This window comes from Pelobates fuscus, chromosome 6, assembly GCF_036172605.1.
Source record: "Pelobates fuscus isolate aPelFus1 chromosome 6, aPelFus1.pri, whole genome shotgun sequence".
NCBI classification, from domain to species: domain Eukaryota; kingdom Metazoa; phylum Chordata; class Amphibia; order Anura; family Pelobatidae; genus Pelobates; species Pelobates fuscus.
In genome coordinates, this window is record NC_086322.1 from 168,825,376 (window position 1) to 168,849,770 (window position 24,395).

Genomic DNA, 24,395 nt, shown 5'->3' on the forward strand with positions numbered 1-24,395 from the left:
GGTGGGGGTGAGGCTGAGGGTGGTGGGGTTGATGGTGGTGGGGGGTGAAGCTGAGGGTGGTGGGGGGTGATGGTGGTGGGGGGTGAGGCTGAGGGTGGTGGGGGGTGATGGTGAGGGTGGGGGTGAGGCTGATGGTGGTGGGGGGTGACGCTGAGGGTGGTGGGGGTGATGGTGGTGGGGGGTGAGGCTGAGGGTGGTGGGGGGTGATGGTGAGGGTGGGGGTGAGGCTGATGGTGGTGGGGGGTGAAGCTGAGGGTGGTGGGGGTGATGGTGGTGGGGGTGAGGCTGAGGGTGGTGAGGGTGATGGTGGTGGTGAGGCTGAGGGTGGGGTGGTGGGGGTGAGGCTGAGGGTGGTGGGGGTGATGGTGGTGGGGGTTGAAGCTGAGGTTGGTGGGGGGTGATGGTGATGGTGGGGGGTGAAGCTGAGGGTGGTGGGGGGTGATGGTGGTGGTGGGGGGGTGAAGCTGAGGGTGGTGGGGGTGATGGTGGTGCGGGTGAGGCTGAGGGTGTTGGGGGTGGTGGTGGGGGGTGAAGCTGAGGGTGGTGGGGGGTGATGGTGGTGGTGGGGGGGTGAAGCTGAGGGTGGTGGGGGTGATGGTGGTGGGGGTGAGGCTGAGGGTGTTGGGGGTGATGGTGGTGGGGGGTGAAGCTAAGGGTGGTGGGGGTGATGGTGGTGGGGGGTGAAGCTAAGGGTGGTGGGGGTGATGGTGGTGGGTGAGCCTACCTTTCCCTGGTGGTCCAGTGGGCTCCCTGGTGGTCCGGTGGCCCCTGCTCCCGGTCTGCAGCTCCACAGAGCTGCAGACCGTGTAATCTCGCGAGATTCAGAGCGTTGCCGTGGTAACCCACGGCAACGCTCTGATTGGCCAATTCTCGCGAGTCACATGGTCTGCAACTCTGCACACTGCGGAGCTGCAGACCAGTGTCTGCGGTGGCCGGCCTGGCAGCAAGGAGGGGCCTCGCACCCGGCGGCATACTGGGCAAGCCGCCGGGCCCCCTCCTGGTGTCAGGTCTTCGGTCACTGACCGAGGACCTGACACACTCTGCTAACAGGCGGTTTAGGCGGCCGCGAGGCCCCCGCCAGCGCGAGGCCTTAGGCGGCCGCCTAAACCGCCTAATTAGAGAGCCGCCTCTGGGGTCAAATACTTATTTCACTCAATGACATGCAAATCAATTTATAAGTTTTTTGACATGTGTTTTTCTGGATTTTTTTTTTTGTTATTCTGTCTCTCACTGTTAAAATACACCTACTGTTAAAATGATAGACTGATCATTTCTTTGTCAGTGGGCAAACGTTCCAAATCAGCAGGATATCAAATACTTTTTTCCCTTACTGTATATAAAACCTCTCGGTAAAGCACCCATTTCTCCTTATTCCTTTGCCACAGTTCACTCTAGCCAAATGTACACAATCTCTTGAAGGAATGAAAGTCCAGTTGGGAAAGAAATTTGATCATGTATTGAATAAAAGTATTTATTTAAATATACTAAACAGTCCTTTGAGTCAGCTCCCCTGAGGGATTGTAGATATATATACGTGCACTCCAGACTTTCCCAAATTTATTGCCCCGTTGCTAGGCTCCAACCAAATAACTAAATCAAATGTGCAACAATGAAGCTCACTCAGGGGTCTCAAGTTAATGCAATATTATTCTGTTTAATACAGCATTGTATTAACAATTAACCACATTTCAGTCCAACAATATTGAGAAAAGGCCCGACTGATTACTGAAACGTCGACTGTGACTGATTGTTAATACACTGCTGCAATAAAATTTTAATTGAGTAAGCTTCTTGATTGATGCATGTATATATACATATATAGGAATTTTTGGAAAAAATAAATAATTTTCTTATTAATATAACCAAGATAACCAAGGAAACCAGTATCACTAGTCACTTAATTTTTCTAATTGAATTACTTGTACAAATTATCAAAAACAAAAAAACACAAGTTGTTTAGAACATTCTAACAGTAAGGAGATCTAAATAATAAACTGACTTTCTATAAAAGTTAAAGCGCGACTGTCACTGTAATTACTGTCCCCAGCCTTTCTCTAGCACCCCCCAATCGCCAATAACATTTAGGTCACCCTGGGACTGGTGATACTTACCTTCAGTCATGATGTTGAAATCTTCATTCATGGCATGCCATCTTATCTGTTCTGGAAATCTCCTACTTTTGCCCTTCGTATGTCCTGCACGTCAAATTACATGCCTGCCTGTAGAGGACCTAGAGGAGGGTTTACAGCACTGTGTTGACGCTCGTGCTCCCGCAAGAGTCAACAAAGAACTCATATTGCGATGCTCCAGGAAGTGACGGACACTGGCTGAAAGTGAGTACTAGGTGGCCAGCCAATTATAAAGTAGACAATAGATCTGGAGTTTGACTAAACTGAACCCTTTGTCAATTTTTGCCAACTTGCAAGTTATACATAAAGAAAAGTAGTCCCTATGCTTCATTATGTATAACTTCTAAAATAATCATAGTTTTGAAAAAAGAAAATCCGGAGCAGATGAAACACAATATTAAACAAGAATGATGACAGAGCCGCTTTAAAGGACCACATTTTACAACATTTACAGAGGCAAAATCAGGGCACTTCTATGGAAGAAGCAAAATCATTGAGTATTTCTTGTTATAAAAATAAAGACTGTCCTTATGGCCCAGGCTAGCAATGACTTTCTAGTTACACAATGCTAGTTACAGAATCCACTATTACTCAATGCCATGAATGGTGCAGTATTTTAAATTAAAATGCAAAAAATCTCATCAATATATTAAGAGCAATGTTTCCATACCTTCAGAAAATGCAACATCGGCTCCCTCCCCAAATCCCATTGAGCCATCAGAAATCCAGAGTTCCTTCTTAGACAACAAAAACATTTGTGTGTTGAGGCTGAACTCTGCTGCTACAGGATCACTCACCTGCAAAAAGTAAATGTCAAACTCACTGTTCAATACACAAATAGACACATACACAAACAAATACATCTGTATGTTGGATACAGTCTTTCAATGAAAATATAAAAGCAATGGCAAAATCATTGTCTTACCTGTTGGAACCTTATATCGATATCAAAGGCTATAGGTTCTCTAGGGTTACACACAATGGGTATTGTATATTCCTGGTTAGGAGATGCACTGCATGGAATGAGCTTTACTGTATATGTTCCTGAGTAATCCCGTACCTAACAATTAATAGAAATGTTGTTTGTTGCATAGATGTAACAAATAAACTTAATACAACTCATATATACTGGTCAATCTAAATAGTATTATTGTTACAATGACATAGGTTATCCAGACTAACAGAGAATAATGTTGTGTGAATTACAATAACCACTTCCTCTGTGCCACAAACCTGTTTATCTACCACATATGCATTTTTAATGCAGTGATCAATGTTTCCATAAGGTTGTAAAGGTTTCCACATTCTAGTACCAGACCATAAACTCTTGTTGTAGCCAAATGTACACTCTTTGTTTAAAGAGACGCAATTAAATGCTTTCCTATGGGGAAACTTGGATGTACATGGGGCACATGGGCATCTGGTCCTCAATGAAGGTATGGTACTCATGATGGGCATTGGATTGGAACAACCTACGGAGGAGGCCATGCATCCTCAATGACTGCACAGGAGGCGGAGAGGTGAGCAGTGCAGAGTAAGCTTCTGCACTTGAAAATGGTAAGTAAAACTTTTAGTTTTTAGGTTTGTATTCCTTACTGTTGCTTTAAATGCATTTTTTTTTTTGCTGTAGTTATTCATGTATTTTTTTTCTAATTTTAAATTAAATCTTGGCATTGAAGTATTTGTTTTGTTGCATTATTTAACTCAAACATCGGTCTTTGCTTGAATTTCTGCATTTTTTTGGACTTGAATGAGACCGGTTAATTGCCCGATCTTAACATGTATAGCTTGGAGGAAAGACAAGACAGGGGGGATATGATAGAAACATTTAAATACATAAAGGGAATCAACACAGTAAAGGAGGAGACTATATTTAAAAGAAGAAAAACTCCCACAACAAGAGGACATAGTCTTAAATTAGAGGGGCAAAGGTTTAAAAATAATTTCAGGAAGTATTACTTTACTGAGAGGGTAGTGGATGCATGGAATAGCCTTCCAGCTGAGGTGGTAGAAGTTAACACAGTAAAGTAGTTTAAGCATGCGTGGGATAGGCATAAGGCTATCCTAACTATAAAATAAGGCCATAACTATATGAAAGTATTTGGAAAATTGGGCAGACTAGATGGGCCGAATGGTTCTTATCTGCCATCACATTCCATGTTTCTATGTTGCCCAGAATCAAAACTGGGTATAACAGCCACTAGATGGCACTATCATAACTCATACCAAGTGTATGAACATCAAAAAGGGTGAGACAAGCTGAATCTGCCTTATTAAACAGTTTGTAGAATTTATTTTGTGTTATGGTGCAAGTGTTACCCTAAAATTATCTATGCTTTTTCACTTTTTAATGTTACAAAATGACTAGCATGCCACCAAGCTGTGGGCTTTGAACTAAATACCTACAGCATAGTCTGAGACAAAGCTCCATTGCTGCACTGGCTGTGCAAAGCTCGGCTCACTGCGAAGAAGACTCATTGTGAATGTGAGCTCTGGGTGGTCAGCAGACATTACCATTGATGACAGAGAAGTACCTGAGAAGTAAAAAAAATAATATTCAGTCTGATGCACAAGATCAGATTCACTTTCACATTGAATGACTCTATCTTTCTGTCTAACAGTCTAATTATATTCAACACTGCAAAATGCCCCAAGAGTCACATCAGTTTCCAACAGACATCTTTGTGATGAGGTTTATCTTTGTGTTGAATACATAATCCAGATCTCTCATACAGCAACCTATTTTCATTTTTGCTAAATGTTACACCCCTAGAAAACCTTAACAATTAATGAATGAGATCTCGTTGCAACTTGGTAATAGTATTCATTTTGTTTACAAAGATTTTCTCATTTTGATAAGTGAAGATGTCTTGTTTTATAATCGTATGTCAACTCAAAGAGTAATTTACTACAGTGAAAATTTGAAGTGAATGCAAAATTCATTTTAAATTTAAGGACAAAATAGCCAAATTTGAAAAATTCTCTATGTTAGCTAATCTTCAAACTTCAGCTGCGTTGGCCTAAAATTTGAAATTCACTTTGAATTCTCACTTTAGTAAATACTTCTGTGAGAGAAAATGTTCACATTGTTTGAATACATGTATATCACAAATATGTGTTACCTGGGTGAGACGTAACAAACTGTCCACGGAAGCGAATCTGAGTCTTAAAGTTAACAACCAGCTGTCCTTCATCATTGATGCGCATACTGGTTGGATACAGCGATCCTGAAAACCAAAAACACACAATTTACATTTTTTTATTAAAATGATTGTATAGCAAAATAAGCCAAAATATGGATGTTGGAATGAATATATTTTATGCCTATCCATTCACATAGTTTGATACATGTAACATTTTCCCTTTTTTTTGCTTTGGGGGAAGATTTAATAAAACGTACCCGACAGACACTCTTAGTGAACTTTAAGCACTTTTATTGAATATATTTTCTATGTATGAGATGAGTGCTGCCGACTCAGCATTGTATAGATAGATAATTTGAAGATTGAAACATTAAAATTTGTCATCTTTAATATGGAATAACTTAATACCCAAAATTGTCCTGAAAGTGCAAGAAGAGTACATTTACGTTGTGGCAGATTTATGCAATGTATGATCATATACTGTAACTTATGGTAACCTCCATTATTTGTATAAAATATATAATCTTTTGCAATAGCCCTCTTAAAAAGAAATTGATCTCAGATGCAATGTAATTGTTTTGCACCTTGTTAAATGTGATTGGTTATTAGCACAACATGGCCTAACAAACAGTGAACGTACCCTGCAGTTCGGATTCTGGGGGGCTGCCAATTCCTTCATTCCATAAAATGGCTGTGTCATAAACAAATGTCAGTCTCAATTCCGACTGGAGGTCAAAGTGCTGCCAACCTCCAACTGCTGCAGGTGAGTGAAAGACATAGGATACATAAAGGGGCACTCTTAGGGTGACATAGGACTGGACCAAATTCAGCACCTGTAAGAAAAGACATAGTTATCATTACGAAGATCGCAGCCCATCTCAATACTGTACAGCTCTAAAAAACACATATCACCTTTATAAGTAAACAGTTTATGTGGCACAAACATTTGTTTTGATTAGATAGAAAATTATACAACGTAACATTTCTAGTCATATTTACAGGAATTTTATGTATAAAGGATCGAAAAAGGTTCTAGATTATGGGACTGTCTTAGTCGGCTTAGAGATTCTGAAAAGGTCGTCAATAGTGCTGCAAACTTATATATAAAGTTTAAAAACATATTTCTTTCCTTTAACATACTTCCCAATGCAAGATATTTACAAAAAAGTTTCAAATTAATGAATCATGTAAGTGGAGAATTTAACGAAGGCCCCGACCATTTATGACATTTAAAGCATTTATAGATTATCTATGTTTAACTTTGCTTTTAAAAATTATTTATCTATGTATTTTTGCAAAAATAAATAACTGTCCAACCCTGATAAATGACATGGAAATAAAATGAGGATTATAAAGTAACATAAACCACAAAGTTAACATGGGAACAATAACAAAGTTGAAACAAAAAATAGCTACATTTAACATTTAATCACTAGTAATATTATTTACCGGGTAGTTTGAGTACACTTGCTATCAAGAAACATATATCTCAAACAAGAAACCGTCAACCACATTAAAGGAACGTGTGGCTTCGGTCGTCATTCAAGTAAAGCACTCTGCTACCTGTTTTGGTAAGTTTGGGAAATTCCTTATATATTCATGATTCAATGATATATTTATGCAGCTATTCCTGCTGTGACTCTGTCATGTGCAATATCTGTTGGATCAGCCTATGTTCTGCATGGTTTCCTTATGCTCTATGTGGCTTCAAGTGTGTGCATTGCCAGAGTCTATAATCCTATGGGCTGTGAATACTTCAGTTTGCTCATGGTTTCAATTCCATTTGCAACTGCCACATCAATGTTCTAGAACTCATCCCTAATTATATTATCTCCAGCCATGACGTGCAGGGCTTTCTAAATGGTTATAATTATGAAAATATATCTCTTGGGTACTATTCCTTGAACACAAAGAGCGACCTATCTGCTAGATGCTTTCATATCACCGCTCAGACCTGAAAACACACGTAGCTTGATTATTTTGTTATTTAGCTCCATAGTTAAGCGTCACTGAATCCTGTCCTTTAACTCTTGATAATGCTGATCCCAACTTTATTTCCTGGTTCATATTTCTGGAATTCAGGTAATTAAATGTGCTATTTTATAAAAACGTTACTCTTTAGGTTCCAAAGCAGATGCAGTGCACTGTAGAAAGTGTTTACAGCTCTGTTAATGAAGGGTTAATCTTTTGAACACAAGACAAAAGTATGCTATGGTGTATCTATGTCTGCCTGTGTATATTGTAAATGTCATTCATGGGTACAGAGGCTGTGCAGCTAACCCTTCAACACCTCTCTCTCTACAAAAAAAAAAAGGGTGAGGGGCCCTAGTCTCTATTCATCTTAGAATGCACACATCGTGAATGGAATTCCAGCTAATAAATAAAGGTATCCCAGAGAACAAACATCTAGCCAAGGGGGAAACAATGAACTCTATAGGACACCAATCACAAACACAGAACCAGAAATCCCTAAGCATAAATATTATTATAGTTCTATAGCCCACAGTTTTATAAAGGACATTATACTTAGAAACATTAAAAAAATATATATATATGTATAGCCCTAATGTGATACGTGAAAATAGCTGTCTGTCTGTCTATCTATCTATCTACCTATCTATTGTCAAGGTTCTGGCACTCAACCCCAACAATCAAAATAAAACAAAAAAATACCCGGTGCTATATTATATGTTCTAAAATACGCCTTTTTAATTTGAATACATTTTGGGATGGGAATATAATTCTGGCTTTTGCTGTCCTGCGATGCTAGGTGTTTTTAGCTCTATTTTATCTTTATTGTTTGGCTGCACCCTGTTTCAGTCTTTTTACATGAAATCACAAAAAACAGCAAATTAGACTGCACTGCAAACCTAACCATTTATTTGTTGAATTATGATTGTTGTGGAGGTTGATGTATTTCTGCAGTATTATGTACACATGATTTATGTTTCCAGGTGTCTAACATGTGGTAGTCTTTAAAACATACTCAAAAATTACTTTTTGGGGGGCATATAAAGTGTAAATGGATGTCAGTTATTTTTATATTCTGACCTAAATTTTATAATTTGATTAATAACTCAATTTGCTGTTTAGGGAAAAGACCACCGTGCGTGTATTTCCTTTTCAATACTGTTTTGTGAAATTAGCAAATAAAAGCAATTATAAATATAACATTTCACTGAGTATGAGATTTTTATACTATTTTTTTTTCTAAATAAGAATCTCCAACTTTCAGTTTTTTTTAAACAGAAACAGTCAACTGCAAACAGCAGTATAACTATATTACGGCTGGGTACAATTAACTCTCATATCTTATACCCTAGTGAAAGCAACATATGTATGTAGATCCAGGATCTGCATGTATAGCTACACCTTAAAAATTCTGGATAGATTAGAAAAAAAGTTGTACAGATATACCACTCTTCCTGCACAAATGAAATGAAATTAAAATGCTCTCCACACACTCCTTCAGCAGTGCAGGAGTGCTGAAAAGAATAATGACAGGGTTGAAAAGAATGAGTAGGCTAGACAAAAAACACAGGAAGATTAAAGGGTTAGGCTTATGTTTAAAAACAAAACCAAAAAAAAACCCTGAAAAAGTATCTGGGCAATTAGCTTGCATGGATTACACGTGAATACTTCAAAAAGTCTCTTTTTTATTACCCTACATTTTGCTAGATACAGACAAGAATTGTGCTGTTTTATAAAGGTAGATAAAATCAAATGCTCTTAATTTTTTGGTATTATAGAAATGTTGTTATCGTCAATGGAATGTAGCACTCTGATCAGGGCCGGACTGGGGATACAAAGCAGCCCTGGAAAAAATATATATGCCAGCCCCATAAGTCAATGCGCCATATATTGTCGCATGTAATATGTAAGGCTATGTCTTGCCACCCCACATGATTGAGTAAAAAAAAAATATATATATATATATATATATATATATATATATATATATATATATATATAGCTTTTTCTAATATAAAATATTGGTCCTTTCATAGTAAAACGTTTAATTATAAAGTAAGCATACTCACATGCAGACACAGACAATGTCACTGACACACACAAGTTCATTGATACACAGCCTCATAGACAAACAATCTCACTGATATACATAAGCTCATTGACATAAAAACACAAGCTCACTCACTAGCAGGCACACACACACATGCAAGCAAGCAAGCTCACTAGCAGGCGCGCGCACACACACACACACACCGCTTAATGTAGTGGTTCTGGTGTCTATAGCCTGTTCCTGCAGGCTTTTCAATGTAAACACTGACTTTTCAGAGAAAAGGCAGTGTTTACATTGCTTCCAAGTGACACCTCCTAGTGACATCATGACACACAGACACACACCCACCCACCATGACACAGACACATACCATGACACAGACAGACACATACCATGACACACACACACACTGACAGCATAACACATATTACCTGTGGGTGACCGGCCAGGGGGGTCATGCAGGGTAGAGAGCTGGGTGTGATGGCGGCCACTGGAGGAGCAGGGATGCAGTGGCGGATCCAGAGCCTGACCTCGGGAGGGGCACTTGCAGATTATTTAGAGAAATAATCCAGACACAATACCCACTACAGCTCAGTGTAGTGGTTATGGTGCCAGTACCCCCTCCCAGAGTAAGTAGTCAAACCGTTTAAGAACAGTTTGACAACTTACCTGAGGTCTGCTTGGAAATGGGGCTGTAGTAGGGCATAGGAGCAGGGGTGCAGTGTGTGTGTGTGTGTTTTGTAAGAAGGACTGTGTGAGCAGTGTGTGTGTGTGTGTGTGTGTGTGAAAGTTGCAGTGTGTACGTGAGGACGGCAGTGTGTGTTAGGGGGGGCAGTGTGTGTGTGTGCGTGGCAGTGTGAGTGGGGGGCAATGTGTGTATGGGGGGGAAGCTTGTGTGTATGGGGGGAAGTTTGTGTGTATGAAGCAGTGTATGTGTGTGGGGGGCCAATGTGTGTATTGGGGGCAGTGTATGTGGGCAATGTGTGTGTATGGGGGAAGTGTATATGTGTGGGATCAGTAGTATGTGTGTATGGGGGCAGTGTATGTATGTGGGGCAATGTGTGTGTATGGGGGCAGTCTATGTAGTTGGGGACAATGTGTGTGAGTGGGGGCAGTGTATGTGTGTATGTGTGTGATAAGGATGTGGGGCTTTTTTTCAATGTTTTTTTTTTTGATAAAATGTTTTTTTTTTTTTAAATATAAATAATGTCCCCCCTCCCTTCTTACCTTTGTTTAGGGAGGAGGGGGGGCATTTCTCAATCCCTGGTGGTCCGGTGGGGAATCTCTGGTGGTCCATGTGGTGAGAGTGAACTCTAGCCCCGGTCTCCAGGGCTAGAGTTCACTCTCGCGAGATCCGGAGCGTTGCCGTGGCAACGCTCCGTGCTCGCGAGAGAAGGACCTGGAGGAGCTGCAGACTGAGCTCCCCCAGGTCCTCTCTCTCTCTCCCTCCCCTGCCGGCGGCCAGCAAACAGTGCCTGCGGACCGGAGAGGGAGATCTCTGATCTCCCCTCCGGTCCATGAAGGCACATTGCAGGGCTGGCACTTGGACAGGCCAGCCCTGCATTAGCCGACAGGGGAGAGGGAGAACTTCGGATTCTCGGGGGGGCACTTGCAGTGCAGGGATGGCGTCCGCAGAAGAAACTGTGCTGGCGGCCGCTGGAGGAACTTTTCTGGCGGCCGCAGGGGAAGCTGTGCTGTGTCTGCTCCCCCGCCCTCACGCGCTACTGAATGAGACCGGGGCTGGAATATGATGTCATATTCCAGCCCCGGCCTCATTCAGTAGCGCGCTGGAGAGCAGACACAGCACAGCTTCCCCTGCGGCCGCCAGAAAAGTTCCTCCAGCGGCCGCCAGCACACCCACATGTCTGCCCGGCCCCAGGTGCCGACGGCCCACCGGGAAATTTCCCGGTATCCCGGTGGGCCAGTCCGGCCCTGACTCTGATCATTTCTGGGTCTCTGGGACCTGCATCTGCTGTACAAACGTCAGTGTGAATGCCACAAGAGTGTGCAATGAATAGAATTCTACACCTGCCGATTAATACTTTAATACCCCATTGTACAGCGCAATGGAATCTGATGGCACTATATAAATAATAAACTACTAATAATAATAATACAACACCACTTACTTGACCATCTGTCCCAATGCTTCCACTGCATTCTGTTAAAAGCTCTGACATATCATAGTAACTGTTGAATTCCCATAGACAGGCTTCTAGATTAAGGTTTCTATAAAATCGTAGAGTTCTAGCAGATCTCAGGGCAGTGCTGTACTGGTATGGAGAGGTCTCCCCAATCATTTCTGAGTTTTTGGTGTTATCTGTGATGAAGCCATGTTTTGTTGTAATTTCATTATAATCCAGGAGATTAGAACATTTATGGTTACCCACTCTAGTACCATCAGGGCTCAGAGTTAACTCAAAATTGGAAATATGTCTGGTTGACACAACTGGAAGCATACCTGTGATAAAAATAAAGATAATGTAATTTTATAACATTTATATGTAGTTTCATGCCAAAAAATGTCTCTTTCAATATTCTTATTGTATTGACTTCATTACTCTCCACTATCAAATACAGTAATTAGTATTAGTATATCTGATTCTAAAAACATATTAGAATTGTTGTGAAAGTAACCTTTGGTTCTTGGAGGGGCCTGCTTGCCAGCCTGCTCGTGCCTTTTCCCTGGTATTATTCAGTATATGGGGCTTATCGAACGGATTGTACTTATTATGTTCAGTTATTGAACAGTTGGACCACCCAGAACAGGAGTGTGCAGCCCATTACCTCCCTGACCTATGTTTAACCACAACGTTCTAAGTGGTTAGTTGTTTGTCCATCGTTCTTATGTGTGAACACGTGGCGGTGGCCATCTTTAGCAAAAAACACATACAGCGGTGTTTGGTCATAGAGTGCATGGAACTATAATCGATGGTGCAAAGACCACTGGGACTTCCATACCTTCATATGTTCATCTGGATTAGTATGAGAAGAGCAGCGTTCAGTAGGAACAAGCTCCCGAACCAGGAACATAGACTAAGTGTCCATAAGAAGTCTTACGTTCGGTATTTTGACTGTTTTATGTATTACCGTAATAGACTGACCCCACAGCCTGATTTCATGGAACTCTTTTGGGCAGGAGCAGTAGGTCAAAATGTGACCTCCATGTAAATCTTGAACTCCTGAAATGATCTGGGTGATATGTTGGTCCCCCAGATCGGGGCTATCAGGGGATATAACTTTTTTGGGGTTTCCATGTGTTTTGGGGATACTTTCGGGGTAATGTTAAAAAGTACATTTTTCTGTGCTTGGAGATAATTGGATTAGATCAGTACAGTTCCTGATCCAACTATCTCCCAGGCACAGAGGAGGGATTGTATGAATATGTATGGGAGTGTCTTGGATCTGAGAGCCAATGTGGTTGTGTATTTGTTTATACTGTGGTTTACTCTCAGGTACAGGGGGGGGGAGGGGGGGTGCCCCTTGCATGGGGACCTGCATATAAGGTCAGTTGTGGCTGCCAATAGATGAGTTCCTGCTTACCCTCAATAGAGTCTTGTCTCATGTGTGGAGGAAACGGCTGTATCTACCCTGGGGATTGCTATATCACTATACTCCTCTGGGTTATAATCACTCTTAAGAGCAGCCTGCTATACTCTCTGGTGTAGGAGAGGTCTGCCCACTGGAAGCTGGATCCTGGTCTTGGGTCCAGGGTGGGTGGAGGACGGCGAGACCCCAGCCAAGCTGTAATGCTGGAAGTGGGGATTACAGTGCTGATGGTCTCTTGTGCGGTGCTTGTGGTACTCAGTAAGCACTAGGAAGCAGCGACTGGTGGAGGCAACCAGTCGGGGTGCCAGGTGGTCCATCACAAGAATCATATTAGAACATATTTTATAGCTAGAAATATTTATCTAGGATAGAACAGATTATCAACTAAATGCACACTGTATAATGAATAATATAACAGCTACTATGCACAGCTAGCGGTTGTTAGTAGATTCGTTTTGTTACAAATTGCAATTCGTCTGAATTTTTTGCTTATCGAGTGATTGCATGAATTCCCGAACTCCGAGCTGAATTGTAAGAAAGCTTATAATGTGCATAGCCTGTCTCTGTGTATGTTAGTGATTTGAATCTTTTTTAAGATAATCTGAATTTGCAATAAAAACTCTTGCTGGAAACACTTACCATCCATATGTGGCATAGTTACGGTCAACTTGATCAAGTTTTGATAATCCGGATCTTCAGGGCCAGTGTAACGAATTTTTGCAGAAAAGGGTTCAGCTCCCACTGTTCCAGGAACACGAGGCTGGCACAAACCTAGGCAAATAATCAGTGTTTTAGTGTACAACATTTTTTTCAGATTCGAAAAAATTAGACACTAAAGTTTACTCCCACCACTAAAGTCCTGTCAACGGTCCCTTTTCATGTTGCTTCACAATTACAAATGTCACTAGGCAAAGCTGCAACTCTCATCCTCCTATTCCCCTTGCACCCTTGGTTCTCTTGAAACCTTACTCTGAGTGATTTGCCACAATAATGGCACAAGACATTTTAAATTGCACCATAAGATCGGCTACTATGCAGACAATCTCTTCTTTATAGTTATCTACACTACTATATCTTTCAGTATATGGTGAACTTTGCAACTTGACAGCAAATTTAACTAAATCTAAAATATTTAAGATTATCGTCCCCGCACAAGATAACCTACCCTAAATACCAGTAATTAGAACCATATTCCATTGATGTTATTCCCACATGAAATGCCTAGGGTAAACCTTACCCTGCACAACTTGTCCTTATACTCCACTAATTTCTCTCTCCTATTAAATAAGCTGGTGGATGACGTCTGTAAATGAATGGCACACTGGTAATATGGACTGGGACTTCCTCAACATCATTATACTCCATGCTTCCTGTATTTCTTGCAAGCCCTCAAAATCTAGGGACTCTCTTATTCTTTCAAGAGTTCAAAACATAATTTCCTCTCATTTGTTTGGAAGTTGGACAAGCCTCAAGTGACAAATAGCACAATTATTCTCCTAAAATCAAGTAGGGACTAGGGACTTCCACACATTTTACTACCTAGCAAGTTTACCTTCTCAGAATCCTGGAATTGTTGTATTACCACTAGCCACCCTTCGCTGGGAATTTGAAAGCACAATTCACTCTCTCTTTAAAATGTATCCAGCTTTTTCTCCCATTAGGTCTTGCTGATAAATGGCACTGACTGATAAATTCATTAGCTCATTGCCTCATTCACATTCCCTCTACAGCCAATCACACACTCCTTCTCTTTATCAATCAAAGCAAAATCCTCCAGAAACACCAACGAGGTAACATATCTATGGGTCCTCCATTTGCTAGAGGGGAAACAAGTATTTATCATCTTTGGAATTGGATAACTCCACTTTTGGAATATTGTTCTAGCTCCATAGGATCAAAACCCCAAGCCCTTTTAATAACTCATTCTCTTGAACTGTTTTGAACATTGTATATCTTTATTATTCTTAACTCGTGACCCCCCTCCCATAATCAACCAAACCTTTTAAATACATTGTATATAAGAAAAGGAACTATCAGTGATGCTAAAATTAACTTGATGGAAAAAAAAGCATATTCCTTCTTACACACCAATGTTCTCTCTCTTTCAAAATGAAACAGTAATACACTGGTATGAGAGTCAAGACACTCCCACACAGAATTTCTGGCAATGCAGTTAGGCAGCAGGGTCCATTCTACATATTTGCTGGAATTGCTCTAGAATTCATCCTTATTCGAGAAAATGCAAGCACTCTAACAATTTCAGTGAAATTAGTCCGTTACAGACTTTATCCCCTAGAAAAATAAGAAACCTTTCACCTTCTGCTTATTTAATGCAGCTAAAGCTTGGATAACCTTACAAAGAATAACTGCTTAAAATAGAGGACATTGAAATTATGAAGAAATGGCCCATACCACCAATGCACCCTCGTTTGGTTCTACTAAGTCTGAACCAACTGGTCCTATACCCAAAAACAGACCAGGGTTGGTATTTGCACCTCTCTCTACTACTAGAGTGATTAGAACCATTTGATTTTCATGAATAACAGTGATAGAATTCAAAACAGACTAACCTTCCTCTCTGCTGAGTGTAACAATTGGGCTTAGTAGCTCAAGTCCAGCATCTCCATTAGCATTAACAGCCCGGGCTGCACATTGGATCCTTGAACCAGCATGGAAGTAGATGGAGTCTAATGTGATTGACTTGGTGTTTGTGAAAAATGTATTGGAGTCTACTTCCCGCATTGGACTTGTCACTCCATCACTGCCACTTGGAGCACTGACCAGCCATCGATACTGAGTGAGGGTATCATTAATATTCTCAGCTGAACAAATAGAGCCAGTTTTATCAAAATCAGAATATTTAGGATTGCATGCCTAGAAAAGATAATTTTTGTGGATTAACATGAATGGTAGAAAAAAAATAACATGAAACTACTACATGGAATTAAAGGACCACTCTAGTGCCAGGAAAGCATACTCGTTTTCCTGGCACTAGAGTGCCCTGAGGGTGCCCCCACCCTCAGGGACCCCCTCCCGCCCGGCTCTGGAAAGGGGAAAGGGGTTAAATCTTACCTTTTTCCAGCGCTGGGCGGAGAGATCTCCTCCTGCTCTCCTCCTCTTCTCCTCCCCGTCGGCTGAATGCGCACGCGCGGCGCGCATTCAGCCGGTCACATAGGAAAGCATTCATAATGCTTTCCTATGGACGCTGGCGTGCTCTCACTGTGAAAATCACAGTGAGAAGCACGCAAGCGCCTCTAGCGGCTGTCAATGAGACAGCCACTAGAGGACATAGGGGGAAGGCTTAACCCATTCATAAACATAGCAGTTTCTCTGAAACTGCTATGTTTATGAAAAAATGGGTTAACCCTAGAAGGACCTGGCACCCAGACCAGCTCATTAAGCTGAAGTGGTCTGGGTGCCTAGAGTGGTCCTTTAAATATGCTATATGCAGATAATCCTATTGTGCCTTCGTGGGCACACCTTAATACCAAATATTCTCCCTATATTAACCTAAATGCAGCACCACCACCCACCAATAGTTAAATCAAAGTAACTATTATCAGAAGTTTAACTGAGTCTGTTTAAATAAAGACTAGCAGAAAACCCTAATAGTTGTATGGTGACATGTCACAGACGACATGTAAGAAAGGCTAGCTGTGAACACTACTTGTTGTATGGTGACATGTCTTCGAATTGAATGTGAGCAGAGTTGCCCCTGACGCGCGTTTTGCTCTTCAACTCATTAGAGGATTTTTAGGAGCCTTATTTTAAGGCACATGAATTCTTTATTAAAAATAAACCACTGTTTTAAATTGCAATTAGTCCTAAATCTCTTATATGTTGTAAATGAGAGTGGCTGTACTGAGGATTTCAAATAATGCAAAGTGAATGAATGGAGCTTTTGTATGTAAAGATATAAAAAAATATATATAAACCAATATAATTTATTTACTGTAGCAGCAACCTTATATAGTGTAAGATTGGGTACTGGGGATTTGTAAGAGTTCATAAAAGCACTTTTGTTCTGGATCGTTGGTGTTGAAGTACGTTAGATCAAAGAGACAGCATACATCTAATTTGGTTCCCTTATATATGAGCCAATCTGTCTGGTATATGTTTATATACACTAACTTCGTAAAGGCATTTGACCATCAAAAATAGCTACTTTTTGCAAATATACACATTTAAAACATCAGTTCTTGTTCTATTTCATAATTATGTTTTGATCTTAGTACTGCTGAATTCTGTATAATAATTAATATTAAATACATACCGTCACACACACTACAGGGTAGCCTGCAGGTGGATGTGTGTTCTCTTTGGCTTTTGAAGTATCATCATATATTAAAAGTGACACAACCTGGGGAACAGCTGGAAACGTCACGTCGGCAACACTGTCCATTTCTTCAATGTAAACAATAGCCTTATTCATCTGAAATAAATTCATGTGTCAGTGAAACTTGCTTATCTATATACCAGAGATACCAAATGGACCTACAATTAATTTACCCATATTAAGAATATTTAGGGGTTCTTTGATCATTGTAGGTACAGTTTGACATAAAATGTGACAACATTCACATTACAAAAACTATTTTGTAAAAATCAAGACTAACAAGGCTTAGCTTATAGAATACTCGTAGATGGAAATCACTCAAACTGTAAAGACTGCAGTACAGGTTATGGACAGATTCATTGTCTGTGGTGTTCTGTGTCATCACTTGTAGAACATTATACTAGGAAGAAGAGCAGGAATGGCAGTGTGTGAGTGTGACTGTGACAACGTTCCCCCGTGCTAAATATATTACAGCTCTATTGCATAACAGCAATCTATTCCATAATACTAAAACATACATAATCTATATTCCATAATACTGCATCCAGAATATAATACATTGGACTGCTAACTCATTTTTCAACTGTACTCTCTCAAATACGTAAAGCACTGCATGTATGTCTATTACTGCATTCTGGCTCTGGATCTGTACAAGGGACCCTGGTGCAGGTTTTAGGCAGGTCAGGTTTCATGATGCTTTATTGTGAAATAGTGGATGTACTAGGGAAACAACAGACTATGTGAAAGAGGAACTTGAAAGATATTTCTAGAAGAAGACTACATAGTACATTAATGGTCTAGATAAGTGGTTTTCAAACCAGTCCTCAAGGCACGCCTAGAAGTCCAGGAATTTAGGAATTACCCAATTGTGTTTTCTTTTTTTTTCTTTTTAAAAACACCTTACACATAACTGGCTAATCCCTAAATCCTGGACTGGTAGGTGTACCTCGAGGACTGTTTTGGAACCCACTCGTCTATATAGGAAATATAAGGAAAGTCTGTAGGAAATATGATCAAAAGTGTTCAGCTTTGAGTTACAATATTTTTTTAATTGTTACCTGTGTTTCAGCTACCATGTTCTCGTCAGGCTTCAGATGAACAGTAAAAGCTTCACGCATTTCTCTTTTGCCATCATATAATATTTCCACTTCCACAAAGTGTTCAGTTTCTCCCTCTTTAAATTCAATGTCTGGGTAAAGAGAATAATGCTGCTAAGTGCACTTTAAAAATTAATTACATTGTTTTGTCAGTATGTAAGGCAGACAGATTGGTGTAATTGCAGATCTTCGACAATACTTCTGCAGACAATATGAAACAAATAGCTGTTTAATTGGATATCCTATGTCGTAATGCCTTATAAATGTATACAATATTAACATACAGCATTCAATAGGAAATTATTGAAAAATGAAGCATCTTTTGTGTAGAAAATCTGATGTTCCTTCAGTGACATCCTCATACATAACTTAGAGGACATATCAAAGCTTGTTTGAAATTTTTTTAAATTCTGTTCTGTTGCACGTCGTGCAGTCAGGCATTTCTTATATAGTTTGATGTATGTCTATTAATTTAATAGTGATATATGTTTTGCTTTTTTGGGGGGGAGATAAACATTCTCAACAAATCCCTATACGTGCAAAGCAAAACAATTTAAGAAATGAATGGAAGTATAAAAAAAAGGCAAAAAGAGAAATAAAAAAAAAACACGCATCTGCAAAGTGGTTAAATTATAGTCTACAACAAACAGGCAAATTATTTTCCTGGAGAGCAGCAATGCCGTATACCTTCAGACAGTGGGTTATAATCTTCACCAGATGTTGCTGAGCCATCCTTTGTGTGAATTCTTACAATAGACACTTTGGAACTATCCCCTATCCGCTGCACAGGGATCTTCACTACGGCTATTTCTCCTATCTCCTGGGGTTCTTGGATGCTATATTTGATTTCGGAAAACTTGATGACTGGTTCTGTGGAGAGAAATGACTGGAAATTAGTAGGTGAAATCCAGTTTTTGTATCTGCATAATTGTTATTTAAATAGATTTAGTTTAGTATAGTATAGTATATAGCACCAGTCAACGTACTGAATACTAAATACTAAAACAACTTAAGGATGCCAGAAACAGGATTCCATTAGTACAGAGTTATAGTTATGATCAATAATTAATATAAATAGCAGAAAACGTACTGTCCTCCAAGTCTTTAATCTTCATTAGAGTTTCTTTCTTTTCTCCAATCAAAGCCCCAAATGGTGAGTCACTTTTTGGCGTTCCGAGAACCAGCCTGAACTCTTCTTGTTCTTCGTAAATTGTATCATCTTGAAGAAGCACCACACATGGCTTTTCAGTCTCACCTAGGGTAAAAAAAAGTCTCTATTGAAACATGCATTGAAGCATACTCACAAACTGCTAACTTTACTTTTTTACTATCTAAATAATATAGATACATCATATTCCTTGCTTGTATTTTTTTTCAAGTTACAGTTTTTAAAATTACTAGTACCAAAACCACCTCAGTTTAATAAAGTGTTTTTGTGTCTAGATAATGCTTCTGTAGGTACACTGCTCACTTCACTGTCAGTTAGGAGCAAAATTACTTTCTTGTTATAGCACTATCCACAACACCTGAATCACACAGCCTTTCTGCATACTTCCTGAAAAGAAGTATCCTTCTGAGCCCTGGTATGTTCAGTATCGAAGGAATGTTTATTTTGCAGAGTGGAGTAAGAGGAACAAGTATTTCTTATCTATAATTGCCTGTTAATGCCAGCAAAAAAAACAAAAAACTAATTCTCAAAAAAAAAACACACCAAATCTCCCTATGCCAGCAGCCTCCGGTGTGAGATACATATTTCATAAGAAGAATATTTCACTAACTAACTATTCAGGCTGCAGACATTTCCCAAGATGAAATAACCTTTACACCAGTATAGTGTAAACTATATATATGTATATATATATATATATGTATATATATATATATATATATATATATATATATATATATATAGTTATTTTTTTTTTATTTTTTTTTTTAAATATCTATGTTCAAGTATGCCTTTTTCTAGTTTCCAAATGAGTTTGGAGTATGTTCACTTAGCTGTTATTTGAGTAAGTGTTCATAACATATTATATTATGCTTCCTGTGTCCACAATGCCTCTCTTTGAGAAGCATTTGATTGGTCACTGGATAGATCAAAGGGATGGATCCAGTTAACTGAAGAAAGCAAGATCTGTTGTGAAGATAATGTGTGATTTTATGGAGTTAAAGAACAACTGTTTAAAACTAGTAAGGACCCATTACCTAGACATTCCCATTAAGGTTAACTACTTCATTCAAATTCTTTTACATTTTATAGATAATCTACATATCATATAGAATTTTGTTTCCTATTTTTAAGTAGCCTTTAAAATATGTAGATGTAACACACACAACTTACGAAAGATTACGACACCGTGAATCAGGCTCAACTGTTTTTAGCCAGTGTAGATATGAATCATTGATAAATAAGTGTAAGTGCTTTTACGTTTAATGTTGTCAAACATTTTCCACGATAGGGAGTAGATGATAATATTAGCAACAAAAATGTGCGTGTAGTCATTGCAAGGTTACTATAAAAACATCTCTAAGTGCCTTGCTGCACCATTAGAATAACAATGTTAAATATGTTCATGAACTACTTACATTTCACAGAAAATCATCAAAACCTCAGATGTCAATCAATAAAACTGTGCATTTTTACTGAGGATGAATTGGATTGCAGTAGCCAAAACAGGAATCCAGTAAATCACAAAACATATTGTGAGACTGAATGGGTAGCAATATATATATATATATATATATATATATTACTTAGATCATTCTTGTAAAATACCTGGCATAAAAACCACAAGAGAGTCATCGGTATTTGGCCTTTCTTCATAATCTATTGTAACTTGAGCAGAGCCTTGGCGTGTGTAGCACCGAACTGTGGACCTGTGGTTGACATCACCACTCCTATATATGGCAGCAGATACTCGACCATCTTTTTCCTTCACAAGATACGTAGACTCTTTGAACTGGACCTTGGGTACTACAAAGAAAAATTATTTATTTAAATTGTTGACATTTATTTAAAAACTCATAGATTAAGGACCAAAACATTATGAGATGGCTGATTTAATATACAAAAAAAAATTCAAACTACAATTATTATGTTGATTATATTTTTTTCCTGAGGGAGACACTGTGGGATATTTTGGCATAAGCTCCTTTTCATGCCATGGCACCATTACTTGTCCAATATAGCATAGACAATATTCTGAACCCCACTACCATAGTGATTGTGTTAGAAGCAGGTTGGATTGAAAAGCAGTTGGAGAAGCTTCTATTGGTGACCAACTTTTAAGTCTAGCTAATAGCATAGAAACTGTTAATGTTAGCCTTGTCAGAATTATAAAGGAACTGGCATGGTACTTACAGTCAGACACAGTGTCATTGATAGTGACAGTTGTTTTGCTAGGCTCCCCTAAAACTGCATTCATGGGCATCCGAAGAACCAGTTCAAAATTTTCAAGGCCCTCCAAAGCAGGTTGACCCAAGTCATCTAGAATTGTCACTCGAAAACTCTGCATGTTCACTCCAGGAGCAAAGTCCAGATTTCTGCTAATGCCCACATAATCTGTCCCAGCTAGACAAATAAAAAAAGAAAAGATGATAAAACATTATATACACATATGTCATAGAATTTTGAGCACAATGGAAAACTGAATTTAATTGGAAGCTATACCACAGAAATTCCACCGAGGTACGGTTGTCATAATCAAAAGTATTTAGTTAGCATGATGTTGCTTTTGGACCTTTTTACGTATTATTATAAAGTAAAATAATTTGACTTTAAGCTAACTACATATCTTTTTTAAAACATGTTCACTTAATATAATTTTTAAACCGCGTGTTAATTGTTTCTTAAAATATCATAAAGTATGTGTAACAAATTCTCTAATTCTCATTTTATTATGGTCCATTGGCATACATGATTGTTATATCACAGGTAAAAATAAATTACATCTTTTTCAGCATTAACATTGTTATCTAAGCTAGGAGCCCTTGTCTCAGGCTACATATTCACAGTGGAATCCAAAATGTAAGATCTCAGATTATCCAAGTTAGAACTGAATCTGCTATATCCATTTTTCCCCTTTATTTTTTAAATTTTGTTTATTGTTTCTCATGTTTGAAAATAATAAGGTAATTCAAATTTTTTTTTTCTTTTTTACGAAAACTCCTGGTATTAGGCCTCAATTTAATATTTTTGTATAAGCTTTTCAAATGATGTAATATTTTTAGATACACTTTTAAAATGATTTAATATTATGAAAAATATTTTCATTTAGTGATTATTTTTGGTATATTGCTTTAATTTTAGATATGATATATATTTTTAAATTCTAATATTTTGAAAAAATCTTATTTAAAGTATTTCCAAAAGTATTAAATAATTTAAAAAAGCTTATCCAACAATATTAAATCAAGTTCTTGGTGTTCTTGGGTCAACCCACATCCACAGACCACAGCAGTATACAATAAAAAATAATGTAATTGTCTATTTATTTTAATTTAAAATATGTGTGCAATACATTTACATTGTGCAATATATGGAAAAAAAATAATAAAATATTTTAATTAATATCAGCATATTTGTTTCTTGCCTCTGTTATGGACAATTTGCTAACCTACCTTCAGCAGACAGTGGTTCTGCTTTTTTGGACTGTACTGTGACTGTGGCTGCTTTGGAAAGATCCGTTCCAGTTCTCCAGATGCTAACTTCCACATATCCAGCACTTTCATCGACATTATAATTGCTGTCAGCAAAATAGAAAGCTGGTTCTGTGAGAAAAAAAATTGACATTTTTTAAACGACCAAGCTTATGTATTCTGAACTCTTCTTGAAAATGTGTATAATATATATTTTGATACTGCAGGGCATGCACAACTACCATACTGTTTTAAGATAGCTTCACTCCAAGAGGTTAAAGCCTGCAATGTAAACACTACCATTCCTGCCCTCACTGTAGAGATTAAGTTTTCTGGGTGCCTATAGTATCTTATTAACATTCAAATTCAAATCAAAACACTCTGGCTAACTAACACAAAATAGGGTAAAAAAAAAAAGCATTGGATCAACATAACTCAACAAAATTGTTCTACATGTCTTAATAAGCAAACAACAAAAAACACTAGACTTTTGCACATCAGGAAAGGCTTGTTCTGCCAAATCATATTCCGCAAAATTGAAATTTTTTTCAGGATGTGGGACACTTGTTCATGTCACAGTTCAATCTGACCGAATATTGTCCATGGAAAAAAGATTCGGGGAAATGTTCAGACAAACCATAAAACCAAAGTGAGAAGTGACCAAGAGAGGGAAAAAAGGAAAAGAAGTAAATATATAATACATAAATATAGATTTTTTTTTTAACTGTTCCTCCTCTTTTCCCCTCTATTGGTTACTATTTTTTTCACTTGATCTGTGAACGAAATGACGGGAATATACTTCTATTAGTGTACTGTAAAATAAAAACACATTCGCCAGATTCGTTTTCCATATCATATCTTCGTTAGTGAAGTTCTGCCAAGCCAAATCATTACATGGCTAAAATTTGGTCATACCGAAAAAAATTGTAATTTTGGGGGGAAAAAATTAACCAAAACTAATTTTTTTGCAGTGCACAAGTCTACTAACTATAAACTATATACTTCTAATTTGATAAAAATTTTATGAAAAAAAGAAGAAAAATTTAAAATGTAAAAAAATGTATGCAAAAAAGTAGTATGATCAATGATCTTATATGCGTATCAGAGGTTATACAATAAATTTCACGTTGAGAAGACTTGCGAATGCTCTCTGTTAATAAATTTCATGTAGTAAAGTAGACTTAGCACTCTTAAGACATAAGGAAGAAAGCAGTATTTATATTAAACATATCATAGAACAATGTTGTGATACTTTGTTTACATTCTTTTAATCAGCACAACATGGATGGAACAAATTTATCTTATCTACGCTTAATGGCAATCTGCAGTTATGATTGACAGTCCTTTATGGTTCCTTGCCCCCTGTGCCAGACTGCCACTGCCCCCTTATTCATCCCTAAATCAAACAATGCAGGTCTCAAGGTGTTTCTCTTCTATTGGCCTGTGAGCCCCCCTGCTTGGCCAGGCCCCTTAACATTCCCC

At 38.6% G+C, this 24,395-nt stretch overlaps 1 protein-coding gene across 1 annotated transcript in view; it reads right to left on the minus strand.

The window, feature by feature from the left end:
• Positions 1 to 24,395, minus strand: part of FREM3 (FRAS1 related extracellular matrix 3) — an 82,044-nt gene that overhangs the window by 13,578 nt on the left and 44,071 nt on the right. The window contains exons 7-21 of the mRNA XM_063458469.1: positions 22,896 to 23,045; positions 21,637 to 21,846; positions 21,052 to 21,249; positions 19,366 to 19,530; positions 18,963 to 19,145; positions 18,237 to 18,367; positions 17,116 to 17,274; positions 15,413 to 15,716; positions 13,482 to 13,613; positions 11,423 to 11,754; positions 5,913 to 6,105; positions 5,252 to 5,356; positions 4,536 to 4,663; positions 3,055 to 3,189; positions 2,800 to 2,926 (exon numbers count right to left, since the gene is read on the minus strand). Coding sequence (XP_063314539.1) covers positions 2,800 to 2,926; positions 3,055 to 3,189; positions 4,536 to 4,663; positions 5,252 to 5,356; positions 5,913 to 6,105; positions 11,423 to 11,754; positions 13,482 to 13,613; positions 15,413 to 15,716; positions 17,116 to 17,274; positions 18,237 to 18,367; positions 18,963 to 19,145; positions 19,366 to 19,530; positions 21,052 to 21,249; positions 21,637 to 21,846; positions 22,896 to 23,045 — 2,652 coding nt within the window. The remainder of the gene's footprint in view (positions 1 to 2,799; positions 2,927 to 3,054; positions 3,190 to 4,535; positions 4,664 to 5,251; positions 5,357 to 5,912; positions 6,106 to 11,422; positions 11,755 to 13,481; positions 13,614 to 15,412; positions 15,717 to 17,115; positions 17,275 to 18,236; positions 18,368 to 18,962; positions 19,146 to 19,365; positions 19,531 to 21,051; positions 21,250 to 21,636; positions 21,847 to 22,895; positions 23,046 to 24,395) is intronic.